The 14,404-nt window shown below is 39.9% G+C and overlaps 1 protein-coding gene across 3 annotated transcripts in view; it reads left to right on the forward strand.

Annotated features, from left to right (window-relative positions):
- Positions 1 to 2,876: 2,876 nt before the first annotated feature.
- EFCAB3 (EF-hand calcium binding domain 3) overlaps positions 2,877 to 14,404 on the forward strand; it is a gene marked incomplete at both ends in the record, with an annotated part of 47,301 nt that continues 35,773 nt past the window's right edge. The window contains 3 exons of one of the 3 annotated variants that reach the window (XM_080713159.1): positions 2,877 to 2,937; positions 6,338 to 6,391; positions 7,618 to 7,722. In XM_080713159.1, coding sequence (XP_080569285.1) covers positions 2,877 to 2,937; positions 6,338 to 6,391; positions 7,618 to 7,722 — 220 coding nt within the window. Of the gene's footprint in view, positions 2,938 to 6,337; positions 6,392 to 7,617; positions 7,723 to 9,718; positions 9,777 to 12,126; positions 12,178 to 14,404 lie in introns of those variants that run through there. The other 2 variants (XM_080713160.1, XM_080713161.1) reach the window with 2 other exon arrangements.

A 14,404-nucleotide genomic window follows, 5' to 3' on the forward strand; every position in this document is an offset into this window, starting at 1 on the left:
ATGTTAAAGTAGAATAAACTTCCACACAAGCCAGAAGCTGTTTGGGTTTTCCCCTAATATTGTAGATGTCATGTTGTCTTTGTTCTGCCCTTTGTTAGCGTCCCCCTCATTGTACCTACATTCTGAATATATTCTCTTACAGCTGGCGGAAAGGTATACAAGAAGAGATTGATGAAAAGTGTGAAGGCCCTCAAAGGTGAGTGAGAACCACCTGGAATCCCAGGACTTGGGCAGCTGAGACAGCAGGATCCCAGGTTTGAGGATAGCCTCATAGTGAGACTGCTCAGCAATCTAGTGAGACCCTGCTTCCAAATAAAACATTTTTAAAAGGCTGGGAGTAGTGTAACTTGGAGTAGAATGCCCCTGGGTTCAATCCCCAGTACCACACAAAAACAAAACAAAAAATCCTTATGAGCGTTTTCTTCTAGATGTTCCAACTTTGCTTCCAGTTCAATTGTTAATCCATTTTATGACAGATAACTTACCAGTCTTTTATAGCTGCATGGAACTTTGGGAGTATAAGTGAAGTGTCATGTTACTGTAGGAAGTCTTTAACACTGTTTTCTGGCAGACTTGTACAGACTGGTTGTTGTTTCAACCTTGATCATTAGATTTGCTTACTCCGATCTAAGGACCTCTCATAGAAAAAGAGCTTCCCAAATCAGTAGTAAGGGAAATATTGTATTTCTACTTTTCATGCTAAGTCTGTACAGGCAATTATTATTTTAATTTACTGAGAAAAAATAAAATTTAAAGTACTACAAGAAATTTATCCAACTCGAATTACTTGAAAAACTGATATTTAAAAAAAATCAAAGTCGCCGGGCGTGGTGGCGCACACTTGTAATCCCTGCGCTTGGGAGGCGAAGACAGGAGGAACGCGCAGGTTCAAAGCCAGCCGCGCTAGCTTAAGAAACCCTGTTTCTAAATAAAAATATAAAAAATGCATCTGGGAGTGTAGCCAAGAGGTAGAAGGGTTTCCAGGAACCCCAGTACCACCCAAAAAAAAAAAAAAAATCAAAGTCCTTCTAACCACACCAATTTAATTTCTCCTCATAAAGGCAAATCCTCGCCAGGCATGGTGGCAGCACATGCCTGTAATCCCAGTACTTAGGAGGCTAACATAGGATAATTTTACAGTGAAAGGACAGGCTTAGCAATTTAGCAAGACCCTCAGCAACTTGTAAAACCCTGTTTCAAAACAAAAATTTAAAAAAGAGCCTGGTTGTAATCCTAATACTTGGGAGACTGAGACAGGAGAATAGAAGGTTTGCAGCTAGCTTCAGCAACTTAATGAGGCCTTCCACAGTTTCAAAATAATAATAATAATAATAATAAAATAGGGCTGGGAGTATGGCTTAGAGGTAGAATGCTCCTGGGTTCAATCCCTAATACCACAATCAATCAATCAATAAGCAAGCCAGCCAGGTTTGTTGGCACACACCTATAATCTCAGTATGTGGAAGACTGAGATAGGAGGATCACAGGTTCGAGGACAGCCTCAGTAAGTAGTGAGGCTCTCATCAACCTGACAATACTGTTTCCAAACAAAAATTAAAAGCTGGGCATGGTGGCTCACACTTGTCATCCTAGTACTTGGGAGACTGAGACAAGAGGATTGCAGGTTGAAGAACAGCCTCAGGAAATAGTGAAACTCTCATCAACCTAGCAAGACCCTGTTTCAAAAATAAAAATAAAATAAGTCTGGGGTGTACCTCAGAGTTTCAATCTTCACTACTAACAAAAATAAATAATAAATAAATAAATGCTAGGAGTGGAGGTCATAGGTAGAATGCATGCCCTGGGCTCAATACTCAGTACCACCAAAAAATAAGAAAGGGTTAGGAGTCACTGCCAACTGATCTGCATTATGATATGAGTCTACAATGCACCAATAAAAGCATATTTTTTTAAAAGGGGTTAGGAAGCCGGGCGTGGTGGCGCACACTTGTAATCCCAGCATTTGGGAGGCTGAGACAGAAGGATCACAGTTTGCGGACAGCATCAGCTACTTAGTGAGGGCCTTTGCAACTCAGTGAGACCCTGTTTCAAAATAAAAATAAAAGAGCCGGGCGTGGTGGTGCACGCTTGTAATCCCCGCGCTTGGGAGGCTGAGACAGGAGGATCGCACAGGTTCGAAGCCAGCCTAACCTGGTTTAAGAGACCCTGTTTCCAAATAAAAAATAAAATAGGTCTGGAAGTGTAGCTCGAAGGTAGAAGGCCCCTGGGTTCCATTCCCAGTACCACAAAAAAATAAAAATAAAAATAAAAAATAGGGCTGGGGGTATAGCTCAGAGGTAGAATGCCCCTGGGTTTCACACCCAGTACCCAGTACCAAAAAATAAAAAAAAGCAAATACTGTTAAAAATTCAACAGCATATTTCTCTACCTTTTCCTAGTTAGTAGCCATAGCTAAATCTATCTATACATACACACACACACACACACACACACACACACACACACACGCACATTAACAGTTTCCTTAGCTCTGTGCTTTTCCCTCCAACTCGTGTTTGTTTGTTTGTTTGTTTGTTTTCAGTACTGAGGATGGAACCCGGGGGCATTCTACCTCTGAGCAACAGCCTAGCCCTAATCTTTTATTCTTTATTTTTGAAACAAGGTCTCACTGAGTTGCAAGGACCCTTGCTAAGTAGCTGAGGCTGTCCGCGAACCACGATCCTCTGGTCTCCACCTCCCAAATGCTGGGATTACAAGCGTGCGCTGCCAGGCCGGCCCTCACCTGGAGTTTTTGATGCACAAACATGATTAGCATTTTTCATTCTTAAGCAGCAGTGCTTATGTTCTTATTCCATGTCCTTTTTTTCTAAGGACCAAAGGTCAAAGTTAAAAAAGTGGAAACTGTTTTGGAAAATATGGGAATTAGAATGAAAGATGAAGAACTTGAGGAACTAATGACCCAACTATCACCCAATCGTGAGTATTACAAGCAGCACTACTGCTTCAGAGAAACATTGAGCCCTTTTACTAAAACTGCTAAAAGGGGCCATCTTAGTATATAAATGAAATAAATGTAAATAGGAGACTTCATCCTAATTCATAAATACTATCTTAGCCAGGCATGGTAGTACATGCCTGTAATCTCAGTACTTGGAAAACTGAGACAAGAGGAGCACAGGTTCAAAGCTAACCTCAGCAACTTAGCAACACTCTGTTCCAAAATTAAATAGGTCGCTGGGTGAGGTGGCACATACTTGTAATCCCAGTACTTAGGAGGCTGAGATAGGGTGGTCACAGGTTCGCAACCAGCCTCAGCTACTTAGTGAGGCCCTCTTCAAGTTAATGAGACCCTGTTTGCCAATAAAGAATAAAAAATAGGGCTGGGGATGTAGTTCAGAGGTAGAATGCCCCTGGATTCAATCCCTAGTACTGCAAAAAAAAAAAAAAATGCTTTTGAAAACATAGGTCAAGAATACTACATGCAGAGCTCAGCACAGGGGCACATGTCTGTAATCCCAGCACTTGGGAGGCTGAGATAGGAGAATCACAAGTTCAAGGACAGCCTCAGCAACTTAGTGAGGCCCTGTTTCAAAATAAAAATAAATAAAGGAGGGCTGGGCATGTAGCTGAATGGTAGAATGCCCCTGGGTTCTATCCCCAATACCACAACAGAAAGGTTGCTACTTGCTGGACTCAGCCATCTCTGGAATTCCAAACACTTATGGAACTGAAAGAAGAATGAGTTGAAGGGGAATTTAAGAGAAATTTTAAGAGAAAAATTGTCAAGAATAAATAATGAACTATTAGAGATAGGTTGCAAAACAAGCAGCTGGTGGCCTTAATATAGCTAAAGTCTGTGTGTTGATAAGAAGCAGAGTGAGGGCAGAAAATGGGCAAATCTACAAATAAATCCTCTCCACAAGAGCATTGTGTAGAAAGTTGTCATCACTCATTGTCTCCGCATCCTCACCTCCCTCTCACTCTTCAGTCTGTAATCAGGTTTCCATCCCCCCACAGCACTGAGTCAGCTCTCAGAAAGATCAGAGACCTGCCTCCTGCCAGGGTTCAGATCAGTTCTCTATTCTTATTTCGTTTGACCTCTCTTCCACATTCTCTTTGTTGAAACATTTTTTCTTCTTACTTCTAAAGTCCAATACTGACCTGGTTTTCTTCTTCCCTCTCTAACAGTTTCTTCCTTATTTTCTTTCCTGATTTTTCCTCATCTGTAAGATCTCTGAATAATGAAGTGCCGCTGGGATAGACCTATGGCCACCTGTTTCATCTACACATTCTTACTAGAAAATTTCCTAGATTGTCATTGGGTTAGATATCTTCTCCAAGCTGAGAGAGTAAATTTATTTCTCTAGTTCAAGCCAGGGGTGGTACAAACTAGCTACTTGTTATTTTCATTTGGATTTCAAAAAGTCATCACCTATTCAATGGAATTGATTCCTTCCCCTAAAACATCTCAAGCCCAGCTCATCTCAGGATAGGCATCCAAGTCACCCTGTTGATTTGGGAGTAGGGGGCAGTAGGTTTCATTCTTTTCCTTCATATCCCACATTCAAGTCTAGATTCTACCTGAAAAATATGTCCTTAATCTCTCTCCACTGCAAAAACATAGCCTAAGCCACCACCATCATTTTCCTGGGCCACTGAAATAGTCTCCTAGCTATCAATTCTCCCGTCTCTTCATCCTGCACACTAGACAAAGTGAATTTTTGAAAGCTGAAATCAGGTCAATGTACTCCCCTTCTTCAAGGCCTCCAGTGACATTCCATTGCAACTGGAATAAAATCAAACTTTAAACTGGGTGTGTACAGTGGCATATACCCATAATCCCAGCTTCTTGGGAGGCTGAAGCAGTAGGATCAAGGCCAGCCTGGGACATTTCTAAAAACTCTATCTCGAAATTTTAAAATATTTAAACTGGCCATCGTGACACATGTCTGAAATCCCAATACTTGGAAGGCTAAGAGAGAAGGATAGCAGGTTCAAGGCCAGCCTCAGCAACTTAAGGAGACCTTGTTTCAAAATTAAAAAAAAAAAAAAAATTAAAAGGGCTAGGGGTGTAACACAATGGTAGAGCGCCCTGGGCTCAATCCCCAGTCTACAAAAAGAAAATATCCAAAGCTGGGCCAGGAATATAGCTCAGGGGCAGAATGCTTGCCCAGCATCCATGGAGCCCTAGTAAAGGGGGAGGGGATCTCTGTTCAATCCCCAGTACACCCCCAAATCCAAACTTTGTCATCATGACTTATGAAGCTCTGCATGATTTGGCCCCCCTCTCTCTCAGTCATGTCAGATTTATTCCCATTTTAGGACTATTGCACATGTTCCTCTTCTACTTAGACTATTCTTCCCACAAATCTTCACATGACTAACCCACATATTCAGCCTCAACCCAATACTCTTCTCAGAGAGGCCTTCCCTGACCTGTCATTTAAAGAAATCTCATCCTCTGGTGCTCTATTTCTCTTTATTAGATTGCTTTTTTTTTTTTTTTTCCAGTATTGGGTATTGAACCCAGGGGCACTCCACCAATGAGCTATATTCCAGCCCTTTTTATTTTTTGAGACGGGGTCTCACTAAATTGCCCAAACTGGCCTCAGACTTGTGATCTTTCTGCCTTAGTCTCCCAATAAACTAATAGGAGTGTACCACCACACCTGGGTCCTATTTTTTTTTATAGCATCTTAACAGGGCCTTAAATTATCCTTTTGGGCATGGTGGCGCACACTTGTAATCCCCGCGCTTGGGAGGCAGAGACAGGAGGATCGTGCAGGTTCGAAGCCAGCCGCGCTGACTTAGGAGACCCTGTTTCCAAAAATAAAATAGGTCTGGGAGTGTAGCCCGGAGATAGACGGGCTCCCAGGAACCCCAGTACCACCAAAAAAAAAAAAATTATCCTTTTTGTTTATAAGTTGCGTGTCTATCTTCCTTAGTCGATAGTATATTCCTTGGGAACAAGAATTCTATCAACTCATTTACTTCCATAACCTCGAGGCCTAACAAAGTATCTGGCACATAGAAGGTGCTCCATAAATATTTGTTGATTAACTGAGGAAAAAAATATGTAAGGTCAGGTTCATTTATCCTTTATCCCTACACTTACCTCTACCCAATCACTTCTTATTTTAGATGATTCTATCAACCTCTAAAGCAAAGAAAAAAAATGAAGATACAATAAAGATTCATTATAGGTCGAAATCTTTGTTTCTAGCACTGTTATCTATAAAGATAAGTCCATAAGATTCAAAGGAAAATTAGAAAAATACCACAAAACTATCACAGAATTTTTATGATCTTATTGTGAATGTTGAGTCCAGTCTCATCAGCTTATGTGAGTCTGAAGTGCATGTCCCTTGTCTTGCAGGTGATAGAACAGTTGATCTGAATGATCTGCTGGACACTGTCAGTTACATCAAGGGTAAGTTGAAACTAAAATGGAAAAATCTGATAGAAAGCACCTTCCTAGCTGGGTGTGGTGGCGCATGCTTGTAATCCCAGTGCTTGGGAGGCAGAGACAGGAGGATCACACAGGTTCAAAGCCAGCCTCAGCTACTTAGTGAGGCTCTCAGGACTTAGTGAGACCCTGTTTCCAAATAAAATATGAAATAGGTCTGGGAGTATAGCCCGGAGGTAGAAAGCCTCTGGGTTCCACCCTCAGTACCACACACACAACAAAAAGAAAGCACCTTAATCCTCTGCAGTTATTAATAGTAGAAAAACTTTTCCTCATACTCTTTCATATGACATAGGTTCCATAATCTCTGAAATTTTTCCCAAGAGTTATTCTATAGAGTAGTATATATCAAAAGCCACAAAAGTATTTGTACCCTTTTCTCCACTAACCTCACTCCTAGAAAATTAATTCATGGAAGTAATGTTATTGAATAAAAGAAAAAAGCACCAGACATGGTGATGCACACTTGTAATCCCAGTATTTGGGAGGCTGAGACAAGAGGATCACAGGTTTGCAACCAGCCTCAGCAATGTAGTGAGATTTTCAGCAACATAGCAACACCCTGTTTCAAAACAAAATAAAATAATATAAAATAAGGCTGGGAGTGTATCTTAGAAGTAGAATGCCTCTGGGTTCCACCACACACACACACACACACACACACACACACACACACACACACACACACAAAATGGGTCTGAGCCAGGTGTGGTGGTACATGATTATAATCCTGGTAGTTGGGAGGCTGAGACAAGAGGATCACAAATTTCAGCCCAGCCTGGAAAACTTAGCAAGACCCTGTCTCAAAAAAATAAATAAATAAAAATAAAGGGTTGTGGGTAAAACTCATCTGTAGAGCGCCCCTGGGAGCAATGCCCAGTACCAAAAAAAAAAAAAAAAAATGGGTCAGTTGAAAAAATTGAATATTCAAGGATAGGATAAAGAGAAAATAAAACTAAATGCTTATATGTAGCTTAGTTTGGTATGGATTTGGCAACAACCCACTAGTTAATTCCTAAACCTGGTGTACTTCAATCTTGTGGTTACCTTAAACTAGAACTAAAGGCATGGGACCTCTTTCTGACTCTCCTAGTAATTCTGGATATACATGGGTGATGGAATATATAAGCACAGGTAGTGTTTTTTATTCTTTGTAAGTATTTCTGTAATTCATTTCTTACCTTTTCAAGGAGACGCGATTGATATCCAGGACTTAGATAGTTTTTTAGCAAGTGAAGGAATTGAATTAACAGAAGAAGAAATGAAAGATCTGATGCCTTACTTGACATTTAATGGTGAGAATTTTTCATACTCATATTTTCTTCCTAAAACTGTTTTTGTTATCCTGTACACAAGATTATCAGAAATGGTGTGTGTGTGTGTGTGTGTGTGTGTGTGTGTGTGTGTGTGTTACTAGGGATTGAACCCAAGGGCATTCTACCTCCAAGCCACATCCCCCAGCCTTATTTTATTTTTATTTGGAAACAGTCTCTTGCTAGGTTGATGAGTCTCACTATATATTGCTGAGGCTGTCCTCAAACCTTCAATCCTCCTATCTCAGCCTCCTAAATACTGGGATTACAAGCCTGCACCACTAGACCCAGCTAGAAATAATCCTTATTTTTGTATTGCCTAGTTTCAATACCTCACAAACTTGATTGTGCATGGAAATCATCCAGGCATCCTGCTAAAATGCAAATTTTGATTTGGGTCTATGACAGAGTCTGAGATTCTACATTTCGAATAAGCTCCTAAGTGATGCCAGTGGTAACCACCTTTAGCCTATCACAGACCAAAAAGATGTGGAAAGGAGATGTGAAGATTGTCCGGGACTTTTATTTCCTAAATCACAAATACAACCAATATGATTTGTGCCTGAGGGCATGATTCCAGCCCATAACAGAAAGGGAAAGCAATAGTGTGACTGAATCTAAGACATTGGAGGATAGCATTTCTTACCATAATGCTTCATTAATGGTTCTTACCATAATGCTGCAGTTGTCATCACTGTAGTCCAGATATGGGATCAACCTAAATGTGAAGGACACAAAAAGGAACTAGCCACAGCCCTTGTCCACAAAGTGCTTATAGGCAGAGATGACACAGTCTTGAGGTGTGATAAGAGTATGCAAAGGGGGCTAAGGGAACCTTTAGCTATGACTGGGTTTCCCAGAGAAGAGCTAGGCTGAATAGACTTAGAAGATGGTTTCAGTCAGAGAAATACGTTGTGTCCTTGTTGGTAGCCGGCACACCTCCTCAGAGGTGTTGGTCCTTGGATCTGCTCTGTGTCCAGATGTAAACGTTTCCAACATATTTCTCTTCACAGCTTCACTTTTTAAAAATAATTGTCACCCAGAGTTGGGAAAAGATGCTGCCAGGTTTGAGACCTGGTTCTCTTGATAGTATCTCGTTCCCATTTGTGACCTATGTGATGTTAGAACACCGTGAAACTCATAAAAGAGGAACTGCATTTAATAAGTAGAGATGTTCAAGCTGGGCATGGTGGCATGGTACTGCACAACTGCAATCCCAGTATTTCGGAGGCTGGGACAGTAAGATCACAGGTTCAACAACAGCCACAGCAAGTAGTGAGACTTTTGTTGGCCTACGAAAACCCAGTTTCAAAATAAAAATAAAATAACTTGGAGGTAGAATGCCCCTGAGTTCAATCCCCAGTAACACACACACACACACACACACACACACACACACACACACACACACACGAGATACTTGGCTGGGCTCAGTGGTGCAAACCTACAATCCCAGCTACTGGGAAGGCAGAGGGAGAAGGTCACACATTTCAGGCCAGCCAAGGCAACTTAGTGAAACCCTATCTTGAAATTTAAAAAACGTATAAAGTGCTGGGGATATAGTAAGTATGCAAAAATGGATTTTAGCATGCATTAGACCCTGGGTTCAATCCCCACTACCTTAAAAAAAAATAAAGATATTTGTTTCCTGAAAAATTTATCTTTTGTGTGTGTGTGTGTGTGTGTGTGTGTGTGTGTGTGTGTTACTGGGGGTGGAACAAAGAAGCTTTCTACCTCCAGGCTATACTTCCAACCCTATTTTATATTTTATTTGAAAACAGTGTATCACTAAGTTGCTGAGAGCCTCACTATTAGCCTGTTTTTAATCAAACTTGCCTAAGAGAAAAATGAATCCAAATGCCAAACCAAACCCATAAGTGTCAGCCTACTCTGTTATTTTTTAATAATTACACAATTTTTATCAATTTTATTAGTTTTTATATGACTTCTTCTATATCTAAATTAAAATGTTTTACAGGGCATGGGAAGGTTACTGTGGCTTCAATAATGGAGGGCCTGAAGAAGTTTAAACGTGAGTAAAAGTTTAGGATACAATATAAAAGTAATAAACTGGTACTACATGTTTATATTTTATATATATTTATGTTTATAAAAGTAATACATGTCCATTGTAGAAGCAATATTTAGAAAATAAAACAATTAAATTGAAAATTATAATACTTAATTCTATTATCCAATGATAATCCATAACTTTATTACCGTAACTTTTTCCATACACAAATACAATCTTGGTATATTTATGTTCTGTGCTTGTTTAGAAAGGAATGAATGGAAGCCGGGTGTGGTGGCGCACACCTGTCATCCCAGCATTCGGGAGGCTGAGACCTGGAGGATCGCAGTTCGCGGACAGCCTCAGCTACTTAGTGAGGCCCTCTGCAACTCAGTGAGACCCGGTTTCAAAATAAAGAATAAAAAATAGGGCAGGGGGTGTAGCTCAGAGGTCAAATGCCCCTGGGTTCCATCCCCAGACTCGAAAAAAAAAAAAAAAAAAAGAAAGAAAGAAAATTATGCTGTGGCTGGGTGTGGTGGTGCATGCTTGTAATCCCCGCGCTTGGGAGGCAGAGACAGGAGGATCGCGCAGGTTCGAAGCCAGCCACGCTGGCTTGAGACCCTGTTTCCAAATTAAAAAAAAAAAAAAAAAAAAGTCTGGAAGTGTAGCCCAGAGGTAGAAGGGTTCCATCCCCAGTACCACCAAAAAAAAAAAAGAAGAAAAAGAAAAAAGAAAATTATGCTGTGAAATTGATTTAAAAAAAAAGTCAAGATGAAGTTTGTATTGTACCCTCCTTCCACACAGAACTTCCATCTTGTACTTTATTTTTAAGTAATTTTTATTTGCTCTTTACATATACATTTTATAAGCTTGACCAAAAAAATTTGGTGTATCTCCAAAAGTCAAATTGTGTTTGTGTTTCAGAGTAATTTAAGAGTAATTTAAGGTATTTCGTAAAACTATTCACAAAATGGACTTTAATTTTAAAAAAGATAATTTTAAATTATGGGTATACACACTTAATGTTTCCAAGTTTAAAAATTATTAAATATATAATAAAAATACATAAATACACACACACGCGCACGCACGTTTGCGGACAGCCTCAGCTACTTAGTGAGGCCCCCTGCAACTCAGTGAGACCCCAGTCATGATGACACATGCCTATAATCCCAGCTACTCAGGATGCTGAGGCAGGAGGATCACAAGTTGGCGTTGAGCCTGTCAACATAGTGAGACCTTTACTTAAAATAAAAAATAATTAAGGCTGGGACTATAGCTCAGTGGTAGTGCATCCCAGGTTCAATCCCCAGCACCACACAAAGAAGATATACAAGAAAAGTAAGCACAGTAGTATGTGTTTGTAATTCTAGTACTTGGGAGGCTGAGACAGGAGGGTTGCAGGTTCAAGAACAGCCCAAGCAATTTAGCAAGACACTCAGCAACCTAATATTTTATTTTATTTATTTATTTATTTATTTTTGGTGGTACTGGGGGTGGGACCCAGAGGCTTTCTACTTCTGGGCTATCCTCCCAGACCCATTTTATATTTTATTTGGAAACAGGGTCTCACTAAGTTGCTGAGAGCCTCACTAAATAGCTGAAGCTGGCTTCGAACCTGCGCGATCCTCCTGTCTCAGCCTCCCAAGCGCGGGGATTACAAGCGTGCGCCACCACGCCTGGCTGTGAGAACCTGTTTTAAAAACAACAAAATAAATTTTAAAAAAATTTAAAGGACTGGGGTGTATCTCAGTGATAGAGGGCACCTGGTTCAATTCCCAGTGCCACACAAAAAAAATATTTGGTAAGTTTTTCTTAATTATACAAATTATATATTTGTATTTCAAGTAACCCTCCCCCAGCAAAGAATTTATTTCTGCTTTATGTATGCTGCTTTTGCATGACATGTCACCTTGTATATCTTCCACGTCCTAAAGCTATTGACAAACATTTTCCATGTTTCTGTAACCTGCCACAGATCTTCTTGATAATTGGCTTATCCGGCCAGGTCAAACCAAACCAGATTTAGAAAACTAAGCTACTGTGCCCATCAGTTTTCTCCTACAAGTTAATCTTCCCATGTTAAGAAATAAAACTAGCCCACATTTTGAAGAGAATATAAGAATAAATGATAAGTGAATAGCCTTGATTTCAACTCTGATTCTAGTGCTTTTCAGTTATTTGCTTTTGGAGTGAGATACACTAAGGTGCCAGAAGAAGGTATATGAATTAAGATGAGTGTCATCCATATCACTGACATTTTCTTCACTTTACCAGTCATCTAAGAAGAAAACAAGATAAACAATACACCTCCTATTTTATTTCCCATAACTTCATAAATTTATATGATTTCATCTCTTAATCTTGTCTTTAAGCAAAAGGAATGTTTCTACATAAGCTGATGAAAACTGCCAGCACTGTGAAAGGTGAGTGTGGGCCTGCCATGGAGGCATTGAAAAGGTGGGCTTAGTCCTTTGACTAGAGTTAAATCCCATAGCTACTTCCCTGTTTGTCTTGTCAGTTTCTACCTTCTGTCTACTAATCCATACAGCGACTGAACATCATTATCTTTCAGTGGTGTTTCTAAGGTCCTTTGCCTGTTTGGCCCATACCATGCTGCATCACAATTGTCAGTTATTTATATTGTTCTACAATGGCTTCGTTTGCTATTTTTAACCACTAATTACATCGTAACTTACTTTGTGTCACAGTGCAGTCTACAAAAATAAGTGTTCCTAGCCAGGCGTGGTGTCACACACTTGTAATCCCAGCATTTGGGAGGTTGAGACAGGAGGATCCTGGTTCGTGGCTGGCCTCAGCTACTAAGTGAGGCCCTCTGCAACTCAAAATAAAGAATAAGATAGGGCTGGGGGTGTATCTCAGAGGAGAATGCCCCTGGGTTCCATCCCCAGAACTGCAAAAAAATAATAAGTGTTCCTGGCTCTGCTTTAAAGATACTGAACTTTAGTGTCCTTATCAATAAAACAAAAGGGATGAATCTATTCTGTTTCAGCTTTAAAATTCTAGGACTAATTTTTTAGTTGAAAAGACACTATCAAGAAAGTAAAAATAAGCCAGGCGTAGTGGTGCATGCTTGTAATCTCAGCATTTGGGAGGCTGAAACCAGAGGATCACGGTTCGCAGACAGCCTCAGCTACTTAGGCCCTTCACAACTCAGTGAGACCCTGTTTCAAAAATAAAAAGACTAAAAAATAGAGCTGGTTGTATAGCTTGGAGATATAATGCCTCCAGGTTCCATGCCCAGTACCGCAAAAAAATAAAAATAAGAAAGTAAAAATATAATGTATGGAATAGGAGGAAATATTTAGAAGTGATAAACTGATAAGGATCTAATAGCTACAATATATAAATATTCCTTATACTATATATATCCACAATATATAAATATCCCTCTTCAATAAAAAGACAAATACAGTTATCTCCCTTATCCACAGCTTTATTTTGTGCAGCTCCAGAAAGAAGTTGGATGTGGGAGCACATTCATGTAATCCCAGCTACTCGGGAGGCTGAGGCCAGAGGATTGCAAGTTCCAGGCCAGCCTGGACAACTTTGCAAGACTGTCTCAAAATAAATTAAAAGGGCAGGGATGTAGCACAGTAGTAGAACATTTTCCTAGCATGTGTAAAGCACTGGGTTCAATCCCCACCCAGTACTGTGAAACAAAAAGAGAAGGGAGGAGGGAAGGGGGGGAGATAAGGGAACAAAGAATTCTTAAGTTTGAAATTGCATGCCATCTGAGCAGTGTTAATAAGATCTAGCTCTGCTCCCTGTGTTGTGCTCAGGACATAAAACCTCCCTTCATCCAGCATATACACACTGCACACCATATATATTACTCACTCTTGAGTCACTGAGGAGCTGTCTTGGTCAGCAGATCAGCGCCACAGCCTTGCATTGTTTGTGCTTATGTAACCCCTATTTTACTTAATGGTGAGGCGTGGTGGTACACACCTGTAATCAAAGATCACCACTTCAGACAGGCGTGGTGGCTTGGAGGTAAAATGCTCCTTGGTTCCATCCCCAGGACCACAAAAAAAAAAAAAAAAAAAAAAAAATATATATATATATATATATATATATATATATATATATATATATATATATATTCCCAGCATTCAGGAGGCTGAGAATGGAGGATCACAGTTCACAGACAGCCTCAGCTACTTAGTGAGGCCCTCTGCAACTTGGTGAGACCCTGTTTCAAAATAAAGAATAAAAAAATAGGGCAGGGGATGTAGCTTGGAGGTCAAATGCCTCTGGGTTCCATCCCCAGACCTGCCAAAAAAAAAAAAAAAGACTAGCCTTAGCAACTTATTGAGACCCTGTCTCAAAATTTAAAAATAAATAAATAAATGGGGGCTCAATGGTAGAGCAATCCTGAGTTCAAGTTCCAGTGCCAGGAATACCCAAAGTAAATAAACAAATAAACAAAAATAGTGATGCTGATAATTCAGGTTTGCAAAAAAAAAAAAAAGCCATAAAATACTTCCTTTAAGTGAAAAGATGTAAGATCCCAACTTAATGGAGAGAGAAAAGCAGTTACTGTTGTTAATCTCTTACTGTGTCTAATATATAAATTAAATTTTATCACAAGTATGTATGTATGTATAGGAAAAAAGCATAGTATATACA

The sequence above is a fragment of the Muscardinus avellanarius genome, assembly GCF_963383645.1.
Source record: "Muscardinus avellanarius genome assembly, chromosome: 16".
Lineage (NCBI taxonomy): Eukaryota > Metazoa > Chordata > Mammalia > Rodentia > Gliridae > Muscardinus > Muscardinus avellanarius.